Source organism: Amblyraja radiata, chromosome 41 (genome assembly GCF_010909765.2).
Source record: "Amblyraja radiata isolate CabotCenter1 chromosome 41, sAmbRad1.1.pri, whole genome shotgun sequence".
NCBI lineage: Eukaryota > Metazoa > Chordata > Chondrichthyes > Rajiformes > Rajidae > Amblyraja > Amblyraja radiata.
The window spans coordinates 15,971,129-15,993,097 of record NC_045996.1 but is presented as its reverse complement, the minus strand read 5'-3'; the positions used below and the strand labels follow the sequence as shown (position 1 = coordinate 15,993,097).

The 21,969-nt window shown below is 51.7% G+C and overlaps 1 protein-coding gene across 1 annotated transcript; it reads left to right on the top strand.

Moving 5' to 3' along the window:
- Nucleotides 1-436: 436 nt before the first annotated feature.
- ehd2 (EH domain containing 2) lies at nucleotides 437-19,536 on the top strand. Its single transcript, XM_033014562.1, has 5 exons — nucleotides 437-1,025; nucleotides 7,635-7,732; nucleotides 12,424-12,836; nucleotides 17,594-17,758; nucleotides 18,164-19,536. Exons 1-5 carry the CDS (start codon nucleotides 628-630, stop codon nucleotides 18,698-18,700), a joined length of 1,611 nt encoding a protein of 536 aa, XP_032870453.1. The 5' UTR covers nucleotides 437-627; the 3' UTR covers nucleotides 18,701-19,536.
- The last annotated feature ends 2,433 nt before the right edge of the window (nucleotides 19,537-21,969 follow it).

The window sequence follows — 21,969 nt, the reverse complement described above, 5'->3', positions numbered from 1 at the left end:
GCCCCTCCCCCCTGCGCGGCGCTCCCTCACCGCCCCTCCCCCCAGCGCGGCGCTCCCTCACCGCCCCTCCCCCAGCGAGGCGCTCCCTCAGTACCGCCCCTCCCCCCGCGAGGCGCTCCCTCACCGCCCCTCCCCCTAGCGCGGCGCTCCCTCACCGCCCCTCCCCCTAGCGAGGTGCTCCCTCACCGCCCCTCCCCCTAGCGCGGCGCCCTGATTTGAGCCCCCGGGGGACTGGCGCTAGGTGGCGCGAGAGAATTTCATGGACTGGGATTGGGGATGGGGTGGGGATGAGATGGGAGGTGAAGGTGGAAATGGGATGGACGTGGAGGGGGGCGGGGAGGAGTGGGGGAGGGAATGGGGATGGACGTGGAGGGGCGGAGAGAGGGGGGCGGGGAGGGGGAGGGAGGAGGGGATGGGTGGGGACGGGGACGGGGAGGAGGAGGTTGTTGAGGATTTCTCTCTGTCAGTCAGTCAGTCTGCGCCATCAACCCAACCACAGTCTCCACAATCCAACTCCCTGCGTTTGTCCATAAACTTGTGGCCGGCGGGAGACGGGGTTGGAACGAGCGAGCGCCGAAGGTGCGGATTAGTTCCCGGGGTCGGGTTTGGAGGCAACGCGAAAGCACAATGTTCAGCTGGATGAAGAAACAGGAGAAGAAGAGTCCGGAGGAGATCCACACGGTGACGGAGGGGCTGCGGCTCCTCTACCGATCCAAGTTGTTGCCACTCGAGGAGTTTTACCGCTTCCACGACTTCCACTCGCCCGCCCTGGAAGACGCCGACTTCGACAACAAGCCCATGATCCTGGTGGTGGGTCAATACTCCACCGGGAAGACCACCTTCATCCAGTACCTGCTGGAGGAGGATTTCCCCGGCAGCAGAGTGGGGCCCGAACCCACCACCGACTCCTTCATCGCCGTGATGCACGGAGAGGTGGAGGGCGTCATCCCGGGAAACGCGCTGATTGTTGACCCCAACAAACCCTTCCGGAAGCTCAACCCCTTCGGAAACTCCTTCCTCAATAGGTGAGTCGGGGTCGACACCGCGGGAAGCGGCCCTTCAGCCCATCTGGTCTATGCCGGCAGTCTGGGCTAATCCCGCGATGCCAACTCGGCCCCTTGTACATTGGTGAACGAAACCTTCTTAACTCTGGCGTCATTAAACCCGTTCCTGCCAACAAGATGCCTCTCTCACCCAGAGAGCTGTGAATCTGTGCCAGTGGAAGCCAATTCTCTGGATGCTTTCAAGAGAGAGTTAGATAGGGCTCTTAAAGATGGCGGAGTCAAGGGATGTGGGGGGAAGGCAGGAACGGGGCACTGATTGTGGATGATCAGCCATGATCACATTGAATCGCCTACTCCTGTACCTATTGTCTATTATCTAATCAACTCCCAATTGCCCCACATCCTCTAAACCATTCATAGAAACATAGACATAGAAAATAGGTGCAGGAGGAGGGCATTCGGCCCTTCGAGCCAGTTCTATTCATTGTGATCATGGCTGATCGTCCCCAATCAATAACCTGTGCCTGCCTTCTCCCCATATCCCTTGACTCCACTAGCCCCTAGAGCTCTATCTAACTCTCTCTTAAATCCATCGAGTGATTTGGCCTCCACTGCCCTCTGTGGCAGGGAATTCCACAAATTCACAACTCTCTGGGTGAAAAAGTTTTTTCTCACCTCAGTCTTAAATGGCCTCCCTTTATTCTAAGACTGTGGCCCCTGGTTCTGGACTCGCCCAACATTAGGAACATTTTTCCTAATGTTCCTATCCATGTACCTGTCAGATTCCTGTTAAAATCTTTCCCCCCTCACCTTAAAGCCACGCCCTCTGATTCTTGATTCCCCTTCCCCGAGAAAAAGACTAAGCATTGACCCGAACCATTCCCCTCACAATCTTGTACATCTCTATAAAATCACCCCTCATCCTCTGCGTTCCAAGGAACAAAGACCTAGCCTGCCCAACCTCTCCTTACAGAACTCCTCGAGTCCTGCCAACATCCTCGTAAAGTATTGTTTTATATAAAGGACAGGTGTTCATTTCTCTCACTGGCCTCCTCAGCTCCAGGCATCAATGAATATCCCAGTTTAGAAGAACAGCATCTCATAATCCACTGGGGTAGAATACAGGCCAATGGTATGAACATTAAGTTCTCCAATTTCAAATGATACTCCTCTACGATACTCCTCTACCCGTGCCAACCTACACTGCTCCCTCTACACACATTTCTCTCCCCGTTTACCACCCACCCCTCACCATGAACCTTTCTCCCCCACATACACCCATCTCCATCCAAAAATCCCCCATTTCCATTTTATTCCCCCCCCCCCCCTGTCTCCCTCCAGCTTTACATTTCACTCCTCTTCTTTCTGTATCTGACGCCAATTTGTCTTATTTTCACCTCCAGCCTTAGACACTTACTCCACCCATCTGCCAATCACTCCTCATCTGTATCCACCTATCATTTCCCAGGCATTATCCCGCCCCCACCTCTCTTTTCAAGCATGAAGGGTCGAATGGCCTCCTGTGCGCTGAAATGGTGCACTGACTGGTTAGAAACAAGGAACTGCAAATGCTGGTTTACAAACGAAGACACAGAGTGCTGGAGTAACTCAGCGGGTCAGGCAGCATCTGTGGAGAACATGAATAGGTGATGTTTCGGGTTGGGACTTTTCTTCAGACTGATTGTAGTTGGAGGGATTGCAGTTGTGGTTCTTGGTTGCATGTCGACCTCAGATGGTGGGTCAGCATCAGATGGTGTTGGCATTAAATCTGCTGACCCTGCTCTGATCGGGTACACTCCTGCACATGGAATGCAGAAGGATGATGGAGGGATGAATGAAAGGCCTGCGGGAGAGTCAAGAATCAGAGAGTGAAGCCTCAGAATAAAAGGACATACCTTTAAAATGGTGATGAGGAGGAATTTCTTTAGCCAGTGGGTGATGAATCTATGGAATTCATTGCCAGATTAATTTTTAAACAGGTTCTTGATTAGTAAGGACGTCAAAGATAATGGGGAGAATGGGATTGTTCGGGGAAAAAATAGATCAGGCATGATTGAATGGTGGAGCAGACTCAATGGGCTGAATGGCCTCATCCTGCCCCGACGTCCTGTGGTCATCTGGAGGGTTGGCTTCTCACTTGGTGATTCAGCTGCCCACACAATGTCCAGACCCACTGTGTGAAGATCAATGCATTACTGGCCCTGTGTTCCTCAGCCAGTTTCTATCTATGCCCCACCCTTTTACAAGACTGATTAAAGACAACTATCGTTGCCAGAGTTTAAAACTCAGTTTAGTCAACCATTTATAGAAGAGAATGATTGAATTCCACAGCACAAGAGGGGCCAATCATCTCTCTGAAGCAGCCAATAATTTAGCCCTTCCCATTTCTTTCCTTGCTGCATTTTTTTCCATTTCAAATATTTATTCAATTACCAGTCAGAAGACAGAGGATTGTGTTATTCAGACTGGAGGTCTATGACCAGTGGTGTTCCGCATGAACCAGTGCTGGCACCTCTCTACATATTATAAATGACTTAGATGAAAATGTAGATAGGTTGGTTAGTGAGTTTGCAGACAACATAAAGATTGTTGGATTTCCAGACAGTGAGGAAGGCTGTCAAAGTATACAGCAGGATGTATATTCATTGCACATGTGGGAGAGAAACAGTGGATGGGGTTTAATCAGAGCAAGTACCAGGTGTTCCACAGTTAATGAGTCTGAAGAAGGGTCTCGACCCGAAACGTCACCTATCCATGTTCTCCACAGATGCTGCCTGACCCGCTGAGTTACTCCAGCACTCTGGGAAACGTCACCTATCCATGTTCTCCACAGATGCTGCCTGACCCGCTGAGTTACTCCAGCACTCTGTGAAACGTCACCTATCCATGTTCTCCACAGATGCTGCCTGAACCCGCTGAGTTACTCCAGCATTTTGTGTCTGTTGTTTTTGAAAACCAGCTTCAGCAGTTACTTGCTTCTACAATTTATTGCAAGACCCTTTAGTGTGTTGATGTCGAGAAGGATTTTGGGGTCCATGACCAAGTGCCAACAGAAGGAGGTAGAGTAACGCAGGCGTGCGGTACACTTGCCTTCATTTGTTGCAACATTGAACGTAAAAGTCAAGAGGTCGGCTTGCAGCTTTGCAAATCTTGGTTTGTATTATGTGCCGTTGTGGTCACCCCATGAAAGTGTGGGAGTAGAGGGTTTACCTGGATGGTGCCTGGATTAGAAGGTATTAACTACAAGAGCTTGGACAGACTTGGCTTGTTTCTCTGTAGTGTCACACATTGAGGGGCCAATTAGATACAATTGTGAGAGGTGTAGATAGGGTAGACAGTTTCTCCAGGGTGAAAATGTCAAAGACTAGAAGGCACAGGTTTAAAATGAGAAGGGAAAAGTGTAAAGGGGATGTGCGGGGGCAAGATTTTACACAGGTGGGTGCCTGGAACATGCTGCGGGGGGTGGTGGTGGTGGAGGCAGATTCGATAGTGGCGTTTAAGAGGCATTTAGTTAGGCACATGGATATGCAGGGATGTGGTAATTTGCATATCACTGGTAAATGGTACATGTGACAATAAAAGATCTTTGAAACCTTTGATATGGATCATGTGCAGGCAGATTTGGCATTGTGTACAGCTCGGATATTGTGGGCCGAAGGGCCTGTTCCTGTGCAATACGGTCTACACTCTCTGTGATAGTTCCTGTTGAAACCTCCAACAGTGACCTAGTGTACCCCAGATGCTTCAGATAAACTCCACACGGCTCCTGTTCCATTCACCTCACTACATACCTCTGTCCACTGGTGATCCACATGTTGCTACTAAAACCACCTCGCATTCTAAACACATGTGCTGAATCTCACACCCCTCTGCTCTGTGGATCGAACATTCTCAACATGTAATTAAATAGTTTGGGGGAATAAAGACAATGAACTCAGGCTGAGTGATGTCACATGGAGAGGGAATGATAGATTCCAATTCCAGCCTGTTGCAGCCAATGAGTGAAGGGGGGGGGGGGGGGGGGGAATGGGACTACTCTGCTAGGAGACTGCGTTCCAGCCCCCACAACCCACTATGACACACATTGGCCTCATTGGACACCCCAGAACCTTCTGAACGGGAGTCACCCTTGACCCTGAGGGATGGTCCGTGAAGTGACTGCAATTCTAAACGTCCTTTGTAGAAACAAGGAACTGTAGATGCTGGTTTTACAAAAAATGACACAATGTGCTGGAGTAACTCGGTGGGTCAGGCAGCATCTCTGGAGAACGGATAGGTGACATTTTGGGACTCTTCTTCAGAACCCAAACGTCACCTATCCATGTTCTCCACAGATGCTGCCTGACCCGCTGAGTTACTCCAGCACTCTGTGAAACGTCACCTATCCATGTTCTCCACAGATGCTGCCTGACCCGCTGAGTTACTCCAGCACTCTGTGAAACGTCACCTATCCACGTTCTCCACAGATGCTGCCTGACCCGCTGAGTTACTCCAGCACTCTGTCTTATTTCCTTGGACATGAACCACTGTGGATGCGGTGGGAGACGGTCACACCTCAGTAACGGACATCTGTGGAACGATCCGCTCTGGCCAACACGTGACTCCATGCCCAATATCCCATCGGTGACTGAAGCTGAAAGGCTCCAGGCCCCACACACATGATGCCAATGTACAAGGAACAATCCCACCCACGTCCCAGAAGATACATTTTAAACAAAATGAGCTGTCGGCGTTTAGTGAGAAGGCTTTGTGGACCCGCTGTTGTGAGGAAAATCAGGAATGTTGAAAGAGATGGGATCCAGGAAATTTACCGGGGCCTCACTGGGGAAGGAGATTGCCTTATTAGTCCAGAATGTAGAATGAGTTTGATATCATAACATTTACAGCCTCTGCTATGCCAAGAATGTTCTGGCAAACGTTGCGGTGGGAGTTTGCTGAGGCTCAGAGTTGGTGGCTGTGGGAACGAGCTGAGGAAAGTTCTAGCATTGTCGGGTTTCACGGAGACAAGTTGGGGGTCAGAACCAGCCAGGACGGGGGGGGTGGGGGGCTTTGGACCCTCGCCATGGGTTACTCACATCAGACACACGCTGCTGTGAAACTAGTCAGTGGGGGTGGAGCTGACCATTCTACAGAAGCTAAACATTGCTGTAATACCTTTCCCCTTCTCAGCAAATGATGTAATGTGCTGACCAGCCCCTGTCACACGGCCCCCAGTATCTGTCGCTAGAGACCTCCACACACAGATGGGTCAGAGGGCAGGGAGTCTGAAGAAGGGTCTCCACCCAAAACGTCACCTATCCATGTTCTCCACAGATGCTGCCTGACCCGCTCGGTTACTCCAGCACTCTGTGAAACGTCACCTATCCAAGTTCTCCACAGATGCTGCCTGACCCGCTGAGTTACTCCAGCACATTGTGTCATTTTTTTGTAAACCCACATCTGCAGTTCCCTGTGTTGCCCCCTCAAACTCTCCACCCCTCACCCCATTAACCCCGGACTCCACGAGCAGCTCCCAGATCCCTAAAGCTGATCTCTCAACCACCCCCAGCCTGTCTGTGACCCCACACTGACACCTGCGTGTCCTCCAATCCTGACCTCTGTGCCGGAGATCCTGTATCCCGAGTCGGGAATTCCCTTCCCAGAACTCCCTCTGTGGGTCACCCGTCCTAACATCTCCAGCTCCAGGACCACATGGATCACGAGCTCCCCTGGGGAGCAGCTTGTGTGGGAGAGGTTAGGACCCTGAGTAATACTGGGATGGTACAGTTCTTATTTGTTTAAGATACAGATATCTATCATTGCTGCATTTGTTGGTCTGACCTCCGCTCATCCCCACTGGGATGTCAGATTACCCAGTCTCCACGTTTAGTTTAGAGATACAGCACGGAATCAGGCCCTTTGGCCCACCGAGTCCATGCCGACCATCGATCACCCGTTCACAGTTAGTAGTATTAGGCCCCCCCTCGGTCATGACTGACCATGGGTGATGCATCCTGGTCAGATGCTAGCCTGGGCGATGTCATATGGAGGACAGGCTGTTGCCCATGCAGCACGTCCCCCCTCTCCACGCCACTGATCGATCCAAAGGAACAGCAGGGCCGTTACAGTTTGGCACCAGCGCCGTCGCAGGAGCTGCCAGAGTGAGGTTGTAGACAACGACGAACTGCCTTATGGGCTCCGACTCCGGATTTTCTTGAGGTTTACTCCAGGAGCCTTTTCCATGATTGGATATGGCCACAAGGCAGTGGAGGTTTTAAATCAGAGTTTTCCCTCTCCTCGATGGACTGCCTTCCCAGGCTGATGAGTCCCATCTGCCCAAGACTGATGGGGGCGGAAGCGTCTACCTTCCCGTGCAGGTCTATAGCACCTGCCCACTGCACCTGCCCATTCACACTAGTTCTATGTTATCCTGCTTTCTCATCCACTCCCTACACAATAGGCACAATGTACAGAGGGCCGGTTCACCTATAAACCTGCACGCCTTTGGGATGTTGGGAGGAAATCCACCATCACAGGGAGAACATGCAAACTCCACTCAGACAGCAGCAGAGGTCAGGATTGAACCTGGGTCTCTGGTGCTGTGAGGTAGCGGCACTACCCGCTTGTTGATCTGTAACCGGTGTCACACAGGTTGACGTGCGCCCAGCTGCCCAACCAGGTGCTGCAGAGTATCAGCATCATCGACACACCTGGGATTCTGTCCGGAGCCAAACAGCGTGTGAGCAGAGGTAAGAACGAGCTGAGATCTCACGCCCCCCCCCCCCCCCCACCCCCCAGCTCCACCCCCCCCATCTCCACAATGTCCCCCCCGCTCCACAATGTCCCACCCGGCCCTCCACTCCCCCCCCCCCCCCCCCATAGCTCCACAATGTCTCGGCCCCCCGCTCCACCCCATCCCACTCCACCCCCCCCCCCCCCCCCAGCGCCACAATGACCCCCCCCAGCTCCACAATGTCCCCCCCCCCCCCGCTCCACAATGTCCCACCCGGCCCCCCACTCCACCCCATCCCACTCCGCCCCCCCACCCCACCCCCCTCTAAACCTGACCTATCCATGTACCTGTCTAACTGTCTATTAAATGCTGTTATAGTACCTGCCTCATCTACCTCTTATGGCAGCTCGTTCCACACACCCACTCTGATCATCTCTCTCAGCTGCACAAAGGGAGTATTATGCAGAGATGTTGTCTTGCAGTCAGCTGATCTTGTGATACATCTTCTGGCTCAAGAAAGGAGTTAATTTCATAAACAGAATCACAAGCTCATCGAAAATAAAAACATTCCTGCAAGTAGTGGAACAGATCCACTATTAATCAATAAGGAACTCTTTTCACAAGAACATAGAAGTTCTTGCAGGAAGCAGGAAGAGGCCAATCGCCCTTTGATCATAAGACATAGGAGCAGAATTGGGCCATTCGACCCATCGAGTCTGCCCTGTTTTTCGGATCATGCCTGATCCATTTTTTTCTCTCTACCTCATCCTTCCACCTTCTCCCCATAATCTGCTCGGTTTCAGCAGGTTCACTTGTAATCACTTTCCCCGCATCCCACAATTCTCTTAAAACTGTTAGAGCACATCAAACAGTGAGGCAATTAGCCTGAGCTTGTCACAATGTGAGTATAATCTCTTACTGTCAGGGTGACATCGCACTGTACAGTACACAGCCCCACTGTACAGTACACAGCCCCACTACAGTACACATCCCCACTGTACAGTACACAGCCCCACTGTACAGTACACAGCCCCACTGTACAGTACACAGCCCCACTGTACAGTAGACAGCCCCACTGTACAGTACACAGCCCCACTGTACCGTACACAGCCCCAATGTACAGTACACAGCCCCACTGTACAGTACACAGCCCCACTGTACAGTACACAGCCCCACTGGACAGTACACAGCCCCACTGGACAGTACACAGCCCCACTGTACAGTACACAGCCCCACTGTACAGTACACAGCCCCACTGTACAGTACACAGCCCCACTGTACAGTACACAGCCCCACTGGACAGTACACAGCCCCACTGTACAGTACACAGCCCCACTGTACAGTACACAGCCCCACTACAGTACACAGCCCCACTGGAATATTTTACTCTGGGCCACATGTGCTAAAGGGTTAGGGTTAAGGGTTAGAGGACAGTGGAAGCCCTCCTCTCGCCTGCCAGATGCACAGTAATCTGCTTTCACACAGTGCAGGTCTTTGTAGAGTAGGGCAGGACCCTGAGTCTGTGTTGAGTTTGGAGTTAAAGCGACAGCTTGCTCTTTGTTCAGGGCATCCTGTGCGTAAGAGAAACAACGGAAAAGCCTTTGTTGGATCGGCAGCGCAGATCTAGGCTGGTGTTTGTGTTGTTGCTGCTTCGCCTGGCTGCCTTTAACCTCATCTGTCACTCAGTGTTCAGGAGCCATTAATGCTGCTCGTGCCACGTCCCGTCTACAATCGGCACCCCTGTCTGTCCCGTTACTGGCCGAGACTTGTAGCAGGAATTCAAGGCATGAGGTTGTGTGTCTTGTGCAGGCGAAGCCCGACACGTCTGAGCAGAGACAGGAAAGGCATCTCGCTCGGGTGGTGGAGAGGGCCACTGAGTGAGGGTCTGCCTTAATGACCCCCGGAGTTTATGAGTCTCTGATCCAGACCCCTCCTGACCAGGGGGCCATCCTCCCTCTAACGCCGCAGTTAGAACGAGGCAGCGGGGCGAGTGTTTACACGACTTGGACAGAGAGACAGAATAGAGGATATGGAGCACGTTCAGCCAGACTAGAGGTTTTAGCTGTGGAGGTGGCAGCTGTTTCATTGTAGAGCATGTTAGACTGGTGCCCCAGCACATGAATGGTGTCTTGGAGAGGGTGTGTGTAGGATAGGAGGCTGGTGAGGGTGTGTGTAGGGGGCTAGTGAGGGTGTGTGTAGGATAGGAGGCTGGTGAGGGTGAGGAGCAGAGATGGGGACCTCGGTTAAACACACAGGGACAGAGCAACAGATACATCTCCACCTGGTTTGTGATGCCTCTGGCCAACTTCTGGATGAAACACTTCTGGCTCCTGTTGCTTCCAACACGGACTTTACGAGGCACAGATTTACTCCTTCCTCCACCTCTTGCCAATGGTCTCTCTGCATCTCCTACAACATAGAACAGGCAGGACAGGAACAGGCCCTTCGGCCCACCGTGGCTGTGCTGTCCACATTCCCATCTGTCTGTGGGTCTAAAGGTCATGAAGATTCATGAAAGGTTCAATATATATTATGGGAAATTGGGGTGAGAATAGAAGCCGTTCTGCAGTCATCTATGTATGGGTCTGTGGGAGATGGACAAGGGTTTACCTTTGTTACGTTATTTAAGCTTGGAGATACAGCCCTGAAACCCTCCACGCTGACCAAAGATCTTATAGATATAGGATCTTTGACGCTGACCATCAATCTCCCGTTCACATTAGTTCTATGTTATCCCACTTGCTCATCCACTCCCTGCACATTAGGGGCAATTTACAGAGGAGCAGTTAACCTACAAACCCGCACATCTCTGGGATGTGGGAGGAAACTCGGAGAAAACCAACACTGTCACATGGAGAACGTGCAAACTCCGTACAGACAGCAGCTGAGGTCAGGATCGATCCCGGGTCTCTGGCGCTGTGAATACTTCTTGGGTGTGTTTACTCTGGAGAAGGTGGTGGAAGCTGGAGACCAGCGAACAGACGGAGCAGTGATAGATATCCTGAAGCTGATCCTTGTAACAATAAAGGAAGCGCTGGCTATCTTCAGACTAGTCATTACAGGAAATGACCAGCGAATATTGGAGCATCGCCACAAGAGGAATGCTACGGTCGAGGTGGATAAACCTTCAGTCGCTGGTCAAGTGTGTCTTGGGAACCTATCCATGTTCTCCACAGATGCTGCCTGACCCGCTGAGTTACTCCAGCACTCTGTGAAACGTCACCTATCCATGTTCCCCACAGATGCTGCCTGACCCGCTGAGTTACTCCAGCACTCTGTGAAACGTCACCTATCCATGTTCTCCACAGATGCTGCCTGACCCGCTGAGTTACTCCAGCACTCTGTGAAACGTCACCTATCCATGTTCTCCACAGATGCTGCCTGACCCGCTGAGTTACTCCAGCACTCTGTGAAACGTCACCTATCCATGTTCCCCACAGATGCTGCCTGACCCGCTGAGTTACTCCAGCACACTGAGTCTTCCTTTAGAGATAACTGCATCATTTTTATTCATGGGAGAGGTGCCAGAGACCAGAGTGTGGCTAATATTGTGTTGTTATGTAAGGAGGCTGCAAGCACAAACCTATGTTCCCGACATCGGTGGTGGCAGAGTTGCTGAGGGGAGACTGTTTAGTTTAGTGATACAGCAAGGAAACAGGCACTTTGTTCCACCGAGTCCACGCCGACCATCGATCACCCTTCTATGTTATCCCACTTTCTCATCCACTCCCTGCACACTAGGGACAATTTACAAAAGCCAATTAGCCTATAAACCTGCACGTCATTGGGATGTGGGAGGAAACCGGAGCACCCGGGTGAAACCCACGCAGTCACAGGGAGACGTGCAAACTCCACACAGACAGCAGCCAGGTTCAGGATCTAATCCGGGGTGAATAGCATTGTGAGACAACAGCTCTACCCACTGCACCACGGTGCCGCCCGCCCTTATGTAGATGTTCTGCTCCCAGACAGATGTGTTGCACTTCATCTTTGAGTCATGAACAAAAAAACATAGTTGCATTTTTGTAGCGCCTATTACATGCCCTACAATGCAGTCCGGCTTCACTGACTGGGATCTGATTACAGAACATAGAACAGAACAGTACAGTACAGAAACAGGCCCTTCGGCCCACAATGTCCACGCCTGCCCATATTCCATATCCATCTCTTCCCTGCATATCCATGTCTAAAAGTCTCTTAAACACCACTATCATATTTGCCTCCACCACCACCCCTGGCAGCACGTTCCAGGCACCCACCCACCCTCTGTGTAAAACAACCTGCCCCACACATCTCCTTTAAACTTTGCCCCTCTCACCTTAAGCTATGACCTCTAGTCTTTGAAATGTCCACCCTGGGAAAAAGGTTGTGACTGTCTACCCTGTTGTTGCCTCCCATGGGTCAGTGTGGTGGGGTCGGTCCCATGGGTCAGTGTGGTGGGGTTAGTCCCTATGGGTCAGTGTGGTGGGGTCAGTCCCATGGGTCAGTGTGGTGGGGTCGGTCCCATGGGTCAGTGTGGTGGGGTCGGTAGCAATGGGTCAGTGTGGTGGGGTCGGTCCCATGGGTCAGTGTGGTGGGGTCGGTCCCATGGGTCAGTGTGGTGGGGTCGGTAGCAATGGGTCTGTGTGGTGGGGTCGGTAGCAATGGGTCAGTGTGGTGGGGTCGGTAGCAATGGGTACAAGTGTCTGAACCTCTCCTGCGTTGCAGGCTACGACTTCCCTGCCGTTCTGCAGTGGTTTGCTGAGCGCGTAGACCGCATCATCCTCCTGTTCGACGCCCACAAACTGGAGATCTCCGATGAGTTTTCAGAGGCCATCCGAGCTCTGAAAGGCAACGAGGACAAGATCAGGGTGGTGCTGAACAAGGCCGACCAGGTGGACACACAACAGCTGATGCGGGTGTACGGGGCACTTATGTGGTCCCTGGGAAAGGTGGTCAACACTCCCGAGGTTCTCCGCGTCTACATCGGCTCCTTCTGGTCCGAGCCGCTGCTCATCTCCAGCAACAGGAAGCTGTTTGAGCTGGAGGAACAAGACCTCTTCCAGGATCTGCAGAACCTGCCCAGGAATGCTGCCCTGCGCAAACTCAACGATCTGGTGAAGAGAGCACGGCTCGTGAGGGTGAGTGGAGGGGGGGGGGGGGGAGGGGGGGGTGGGAGGGTGAGAGGGTGGAGGGAGGGTGAGTGTGGGGGGGGGGGGAGGGAGTGAGGGGTGGGGGGGAGAGGGGGGGCGGGGGTAGGGGGGTGGGCTCACACTGACACGCTCACAATGCCATACTCACACACACACACCCTCACATTCACCCTGACACGCTTACACTGACATGCTCACAATGCCATACTCACACTGGCACACTCATCCTCACACATCCTCACTCACCCTGACACACACGCCTTGACACGCTCACACTGACGCACACACTCCGACACGCTCACCCTAGCACACTCACCCTGACACTCACCTGGACATGCACCCTGACACACACACACATCCTGACACACTCACCCTGACACACTCATCTCACACACCCTCAGTCACCCTGACACACACACACCCTGACACACACACCTGAGATACTCCAGCATTTTGTGTCTTTCTTTGGTACAAGCCCGCATCTGCAGTTCCTTGTTGTTACAGAGACCATATTGTCCCGCTCACACAATGAGTTGATCTTCACATTGCTGACCCTTTCATGGCCTTTTTGTTTATCTTTACCCACCGACTGTGAACACATTAAACTGTATCCAGGATTCTACAGGAGCCAACACTAACATATCTCGGTCCTGATAAGGATGTGTTTATTTGTGTTGAGTACTAGGATCTGTCTCTGTATCTGTCACCGTGCCATTCCAATCTTCTGGGATGGTCTCGGCAGAGATATGGGAAGTGTAACTCTCCTGTTTATTTCACTTGACTTTGCTGTCAATGATGTCAGGGAATCAGGGTTGAAATTCGCCACTTCCTTGCGTTTTCCATGTTTGAAACACATCATTGCATTGGTGTAGATGTTGGATCAGATGCTACCTCCCTTTGCCCCCTCTCACACGAGGGATGTTCCAGACGGAACCCACCATGGCTGTCCCACCAATGGAGGGCTTCACAGCCTGATGTTGACACAGGAACTGCAGATGGTTTACTAAAAAATGATGCAGAGTGCTGGAGTAACTCAGCAGGGTAGGCAGCTTCTCTGGAGAACATGGATAGGTGACGTTTGTGTCAGCACCCTTCTTCAGACTGAGAGTTATGGGGTAAGACTGAAGAAGGGTCCCTACCCGAAATGTCAATTATCCATGTTCTCCACAGATGCTGCCTGATCCGCTGAGTTACTCCAGCACTCTGTGAAACGTCACCTATCCATGTTCTCCACAGATGCTGCCTGACCCGCTGAGTTACTCCAGCACTCTGTGAAACGTCACCTATCCATGTTCACCACAGATGCTGCCTGACCCCCTGAGTTACTCCAGCACTCTGTGCACAGCCTAGTTTCCAATGTGGCACGGACATTGTGGGCCGAAGGGCATGTTTCTGTGCTTCGGTGTGTAGACACATGCACTCGCACGCTCTGTCTCACTCTGCACCCCTCTCTCACGCTCACTTCTCCGTTCATCTATATGTATGTATGTGCAGGTGTATGTACATGCACATACCTACACATCTACATATATGCGCGCACACACACACACACACACACACACACACACACACACACACACACACACACACACACACACACACACACACACACACACACACACGTCTATACACATCTCCCCAGCTGGGAGTGTGGGAGATCGACGGGGGCCCTGATATACATGATAAGAGGCAGAGACAGAAATGTCAAAATGTTTGAAGGAGATGTGTGGGGCAGGTTGGTGCCTGGAACGCGCTGCCAGGGGTGGTGGTGGAGGAGGCAGATATGACAGTGGTGTATAAGAGGCTCTTTAGACAGGCACATGGATTTGCAGGGAATGGAGGGATATGGATCACGTGCAAGCAGAGGAGATGAGTTGGGCTCATGTACAGCATGGACATTGTGGGCTGAAGGGCCTGTTACTGCGCTGCACTGTTTTGTGTTAACTGTCGTCAGTACACAACATCTGGGAGAATAATTTCCAGGAGTGTTTATCCAACTAGGATGGTCCACACCCTCTGTTCTATTCATAGACCACAGTCCCAGAGCGGGTGGGGGGGGAATGCTCTGTGCTGCCGACCACACACACTCATCAGTGAATATTCGTGCCGACATTCCCCTTTCTTCCTCCCCGCTTGCATCCTGTGAGAAGCGGGGGCTGGGTGTGACTGGTTAAAGCATTAACTGGTTCAGGAATCCTCGGTCACTGCCGAGTAGCCTCCGTTACTTTCCACATCATCCTCCTTTGAGGAGGCGCTAAGAAATACCGGACAAGTTTAGCGTTACTGTGGGCCCTTAGCTTTCCTAGGCTCTAGTTCACACAATAATACAGCCACAATACCAGGGTAAACTACTCCTCCTCTGCCAGCATGTCCCAGTTTATAGAACATCACTGCGTGGTCACGGGGGGAACATGCAAACTCCGCACAGACAGCACCCATAGTCAGGATCGAACCCGGGCCTCTGGTGCTGAGAAGCAGCAACACTACCCACTGCGCCACCGTGCCAGCGCCACCATGCCAACTTCATGCCTCAGACCTAACATGAAATGAAACAGGAAAAGTTTATTTGTGAAATAAACTTTCCTCAAGTTTATCTGTGAAAACATTCCTCGTGCTCTTCAACCTTTATTCTTTAAAGATTGAAAATGTATCATAAATTATTTGACAGGTTAGGTATTGAAGATCTTCCTCGCCAGCAGTTTGATGGATGAAGCTGTGATGGACTGCAGGAAGCTTTGTCCAGTTTCCGTTTAGAATCAAAAAGATTTCCATCTTCAATGATGTCTCGGAGTTATAATGCCTTCCTCTGACTGTGCCAACGCACTGCCCCCTCTCCCCCCTCTGCTTTTATCTCTGGCCTTTACTCCAACCTTCTGCCATTCGGCCCATCAAGCCTATTCATGCATCATACATGATATCCCTAATCCTTTTGCATTAATGCACTAATTAGCAATTGACGTAATTCCCTCACAAGGAGTTTGCTGGATCTGTCACTCATGGTCACTGCTTCTTCTAACTGTCTAATCAGAGGCTGACGGTCGGGAGAGCTGAGAGAATGATGAGAGGTGTAGACAGGGTAGACACAGAACCTTCTCCCAGAGTGGAAACGTCACAGACTAGAGGGCATAGCTATAATGTGAGAGTTGCCAGGTTTAAGGGAGATGAGCGGGGCAGAGGGTGATGGGTGCCTGGAAGGCGCTGTTGGGGGAGGGGGTGGGGGCAGAGACCAGAGTGGTGTTTAAGAGGCTTTTGGAAGTGCAGGAATATGGATCACGTGCAGGCAATAGTTGAGTACAGACATTGTGGGCCGAAGGGCCTTTTCCTGCGCTACATTGTTCTATGTGTAGGAGATGTTGGTTTAGAATATACAAAGAAGATACAAAATGGTGGAGTAACTCAGCGGGTCAGGCAGCATCTGTGGAGAAAAGGAATAGGTGATGTTTCTCTCGACCAGAAACGTCACCTATCCATGTTCTCCACAGATGCTGCCTGACCCGCTGAGTTACTCCAGCACTCTGTGCCTATCTTCACAGTTCTATGTTCGATCACATTGTCCCGTTATGTTTCCAACCGTGCTTGTTTATGGAATCTCCTGGTGAGCATTGCACTCACTCCGGCGACTGTCTCCCCTCCAACGGGCGAGCTGTGTGGACCACTCCCCGTCTGGCTCAACACCGACTCCATACAACTCAAACCTTTCCAAATGCTTCAGTCTCCATGGCAACGTAAAACAGCCCGCAAACACTAGCTACTTGCGGTTTATTGTCGACGCTCGGTTCCAGCTGCAGCGACTACAGCCCCTGCGATCTCTCACATTGCTGTCACGGTGCCAGCAATGTAATCCAGGGCAAATTCAGACTTCCCTTCGAGAGAGACTGCGTTAACCCATAGCCTCTCACACGTCTCCTCTCGTTAGCGCTTTACTGCAGAGAGCTGGAGTAACTCAGCGGGTCAGGCAGCATCTGTGGACAACATGGATAGGTAACATGGCAACCATGAGCTTGCATCGCCCCACTACACTGGAGGCCATTCAGCCCACCAAATCCCTGCCAGCCCTTGGACCAATTCCATCAGTCCCATTCCCAAACTAATTCCCCAGTGACCCATTCTCTCTCCCAGCACCCCTCCCTACAGGCAAGTTGGTTATTTGTAAATGTATAGTATTACAAGTAGATTGGATAGCGTGCAATACAAACGTTTTCATTGTACACGTGACAATAATAAACCTAAAGTTAAACGTAACACTTCCCCCGAATGTGTGGATAAGGGTTAGAATGGGGGGAGTGGGGCTGATGATGCTGGCTGCCTTCATGAGGCAGCGCCTCCTGTAGATGGTGGGGAGGTCAGTACCTGTGATGGACTGGGCAGTACCAACACTCTGTCATTTCCTTTGTTGCTGGGCGTCAGAGTTGCTGAACCAGGCAGTGATGCAAGTAGTCAGTGTGATCTTCACCGTAGACCTGTAGACCGTGTAGAGGGTATTTGTCGACACACCAAACCTCAAGGATCTACGAAAGTAGAGGCGTTGATGGGCTTTTTTATGATTGCATCATAATGTTCAGAGAGATGTCTGCCCACGAAGCTATAGTTGCTGACTCTCAGGTTTGTGGATCCACAGCTTCTAAAGTCAACAATCAGTTCCTTGGGTTTTACTGCTGTGGGGAGCAGGGTTGTTCATTCAGACGATCGATCTCCATCGTCTGCTCTGACCCATTGTCTACCAATGACTCTGTGACTCTCCTCAGGTCCACGCCTACATCATGAGCTACCTCAAGAAGGAAATGCCCTCGGTGTTTGGCAAGGAGAACAAGAAGAAGCAGCTGATCTTAAAACTGGGACAGATCTTTGCCAAGATCCAGTTGGAGCATCACATCTCTCCCGGAGACTTTCCAGACATAAACAAAATGCAGGTGAGTGCGGAGCGGCTACTGGCAGTGCAGCGGGTAGTGCCGCTGCCTCACAACGCCAGTGACCCAATTTCAATCCTGACCTCGGGTGCTGTCCGTGTGGAGTTTGCACTTTCTCCCTGTGACTGCATGGGTTTTCTCCGGGTGCTCCGGTTTCTCAAAGGCTGGAAGGTTTGTATGTTAATCGGCCCTCTGTGTTTAGGGAGTGGATGGGGAAGTGGAATAATGTAGAACTAGTGAGAACGGGTGCTCGATTGATACCCGCTGCGCTACTGATGTGTTGCACACAAACCAGGGTAGGTGTGAGGTGGGGAGAGGCCGTTCACTGTCAGGGACACGTTAGTATCGGGACAGCGCTGGTGCTGTGGTGAGGGGTCGGGGCAAGACTGACAACCTGTGTCCTTCCAGGAGCAGCTGATGGTCCACGATTTCTCCAAGTTCCCATCGCTGAAGCCCAAGATGCTGGAGGCACTGGATGACATGATGACGTACGAGATCGCCAAGCTGATGCCCCTTGTACGGCAGGAAGAGCTGGAGATGCCAGAGCAGATGGTGCACGGTGGAGCCTTTGATGGGACGTCCAACGGGCCGTTCATCGAGGGCATGTGTGACGGGGCCTACGAGGTGGGCGAGGATGATGAGTGGGTTGTCACCAAAGACAAACCCAAGTACGATGAGATCTTCTACAACCTGTCTCCCACTGATGGCAAGATCAATGGTGTGAAGGCCAAGAATTGGATGATCACCACCAAGTTGCCCAACTCTGTCCTGGGGAAGATCTGGAAGCTCTCAGACGTGGACAAGGATGGCATGCTGGACGATGAGGAGTTTGCTCTGGCCAGCCACCTCATCGAGGTCAAGCTGGATGGCCATGGGCTGCCCAGCCAGTTGCCGGGTTACCTGGTGCCCCCATCCAAGAGGAGGCAGGTGGGATCGGTCGAGTAATGCCACGAGGAATCGCGGCTGTGCTGTGCCACGGAGGCCGCGGACTCTTGCCCAGGAGCCGGGGGAAGGGGGAGGGGGGGGAAGGGGCTGGGCCTTGGTCGTTGGCAAATTACTCCCCTGGTTCATGTTGATTGGCGCTGACCCCAAACTGTCCCATGACCATGACATCCACCCGTCCACGGGAGACTTTGGTGCAGGGGATAACGCTGCCTTTCACCCCGCTCCACCCTCCCGAGACCACCTCAGCTTCTCAACAAAGGTTCCCCTGCATTCCCTGGCACCAATAGTCTTCCACGAATTTCCAATTGATTCCAATCTCCCAGGAGCCGATCTGAAGGCCTGATCCACTTGAGCAGATCAGGCCGCAGCTCCCAAACCAAGATATCCCCCAGTGTAGCCTTCAGCCGGCCAGTAACTGGACAGTTCATCACCAGGCCAGGATGATGAACCATGATCCTCACTCAGAGGGAGGTGACCTCTTCTACTCTTGCCTCATCTCCCCTCGCCTCATCTCCCCTCGCCCCTCCCCCCCTCGCCCCTCCCCTCGCCTCATCTCCCCTCGCCTCATCTTCCCTCGCCTCATCTTCCCTCGCCTCATCTCCCCTCGCCCCTCCCCTCGTCTCAGCTCCATTGCCTCATCTGTGTTTGGACCAGACCACGATTACGTGTTGACACAAGACCAGAATATCGCTGGAAATGGAAAAGACACAGTGCTGGAGTAACTCAGCGGGTCAGGCAGCATCTCTGAAGAACATGGATGGGTGATATGTTAGGTCATGATCCTTCTTTGGTGAAACGTCACCTATCCATGTTCTCCACAGATGCTGCCTGATCCGCTGAGTTACTCCAGCACTCTGTGAAACGTCACCTATCCATGTTCTCCACAGATGCTGCCTGATCCGCTGAGTTACTCCAGCACTCTGTGTCCCTTTGTGTACAATCAGCATCTGTAGTTCCTGGTTTCTACATAGAAATGGAAAATGTTGGGAATAATGCCAGCACCCGGCTCGAGCAGAGGTGATGTTTCAGACCAGTCACCTTCTGCACAACTCTCTGATGCAAAACCATCAGCCTGAGATGTTGCTCCTGTTTCTCTCTCCACAAATGCTGCCTGATCTGCTGAGTATCACCAACATGTTCTGTTTTTATTAACTGTTTAATAATTAAGTTCACTGCCAATGCTTGAATTGTCTCCTGTCTCCTTTGCTCAAGACTCAGTAGCTCAGCCCTTGCTTGTAATTCCACCCTGAAGCCAAGGGTCAGTACCTTTACGCACCTTAGCTCCACCCGCTTTGATAAGAATATATTCTGACCAAGTATCCAGCCTTAAAGTGCCAGAATATGTTGCTGTGTAGAAACACATTATGGAATTTCATGCAGTTAAACTTCTTTTCAGGTCTGTCTGTCTGTCTGTCTGTCTGTCTGTCTGTCTGTCTGTCTGTCTGTCTGTCTGCTATATGGTCATAGTCCTTCCCCTCACACCCCCTACCCTCACTCCTCACACCCTTCCCCTCACACCCCTCCCCCTCCCCTCACTCACACCCCCTCCCCTCACACCCCCTCCCCTCACTCCCCTCCCCTCACACCCCCTCCCTCCCCCTCCCCCACACCCCCTCCCCTTACTCCCCCACCCCTCTTTCCCCCTCCCCTCACTCCCGCCCCTCACACCCCCTCCCCTCACTCTCCCTCTGCCCTCTTGCTCCCTCCCCTCTTGTTCTCTCTGTCTTCCTGTATTTGAGTCACTAACTCCTAGAGGGTTAGCCATGGTGAAAAGGGGGACGACAATGCTGAGAACTATATTCTGCACTCTGAATCTTCCCCCTTTGCCCTACCGATTGTACTGGAGTTTGACCTGATTGTATTTATGTGCAGTGTATATGACCTGATTGGATAGCATGCAACACCAAGCTTTTTGCTGTACCTCGGTACACGTGACAATAATAATCTAAACCAGCAAGATGCTGGACTGCCAACAGTCAGGTTAAACATGTTACCAAGCAACAGATTATATTTCCCTCACTGCTCACGGGCTGATGGATATTGTGGCTCTGTCCTGACTTTATAAAGTTTATTATTTGTTCTGCTATTGTGATGGATGATTTTATTTCCATGTACGACCTGTCTTTCCTCATTCAGATTCTGAAATAAAGCAAGCCGTGCCCAGCAGCTTTGTGTCGCCTTTGTTTGTCCCTCTCCTGACCGCTGATCACTGACCACACATCCCTCAAATGCCTGAGGTTTCTCTGTCCCAGCCTCAGAACGATGGGTGTAAGTCAGAGTCGTACAGCACGGAGACAGGCCCTTCGGCCCAACACGCCCATGCCAACCAAGGTGCCCCATCTAAGCTAGTCCCATTTGCCTGCATTTGGCCCATATCCCTCTCAACCTTTCCTAAGAACAGTTTCTTCCCAGCTGTTCTCAAGCAACTGAACGCATCTCTCATCAGTTAGAGTGCAGTCCTGACCAATTGGACTTTATCAGGCTTGAATGTTATATCTTGCACTAAATGTTCTATCCTTTATCTGTATGCTGTGATGGCTTCATAGTAATCATAGCACGACATAAAAGCTTTTCACTACCTCAGTAATAAGCTAAACTAAACCTTTCTTATCCATGTACCTGTCAAAATGTCTTTTAAATGTTTTAATAGTCCCTGCCTCAAAACTACCTCCTCTGGCAGCTCGTTCCATTCCCCCACCACCCTGTCACAGTCGATCACGAACAAGGCTTCTCTCCACGGTACTGGGTCTAATATTAAACCTTCCACCAGCAGCACAGAAACAAATCAGCTGCCCATCCATCTCTGATGTTTGAGTAAGCCATGTCTGGAAATTCCCCTTTCCTCCTCCCCTGTTCCCTAATTCCCATAGAATCCAGCCCCACCGACAACTAGGGCCAATATTCAGAGCCCACCCAACCAACCAAAGCAACGCCTTTGGGATGTGGGAGGAAATGGGAGCATCTGCAGGAAACCTACGCAGTCACAGGGAGAACGTGCAAACTCCACAGAGACAGCACCCAAAGTTAGGATTGAACCTGGATCTCTGTGGCTGTGAAGTTGTAACTTCAATGCTGTAAGGAGCTTTGGGACATCCGGAGGAGGGGAAAGGCGCCAGCTAAAGGCAAGGCTGTTGGTGTTGGTCTTGCCCTGCTGCGTGAAGATCGTATCACCATGGCCACACCGTCAGGCCCACTTCCTGCCATTGTGTCGCACATTCCTTTCCAATTAAACCATTCCTGGGATAAAGGTTCCAGATTTAAAGCAGCAT

What these genes read in the sequence shown, in the direction of transcription:
- ehd2 (XM_033014562.1), top strand. Translation starts at nt 628, where the DNA reads ATGTTCAGCTGGATGAAGAAACAGGAGAAGAAGAGTCCGGAGGAGATC. An exon ending in CAAACAGCGTGTGAGCAGAG is followed by an intron (nt 7,733 to 12,423) that starts GTAAGAACGAGC and finishes CCTGCGTTGCAG; the next exon opens with GCTACGACTTCCCTGCCGTT. An exon ending in AGAGAGCACGGCTCGTGAGG is followed by an intron (nt 12,837 to 17,593) that starts GTGAGTGGAGGG and finishes GACTCTCCTCAG; the next exon opens with GTCCACGCCTACATCATGAG.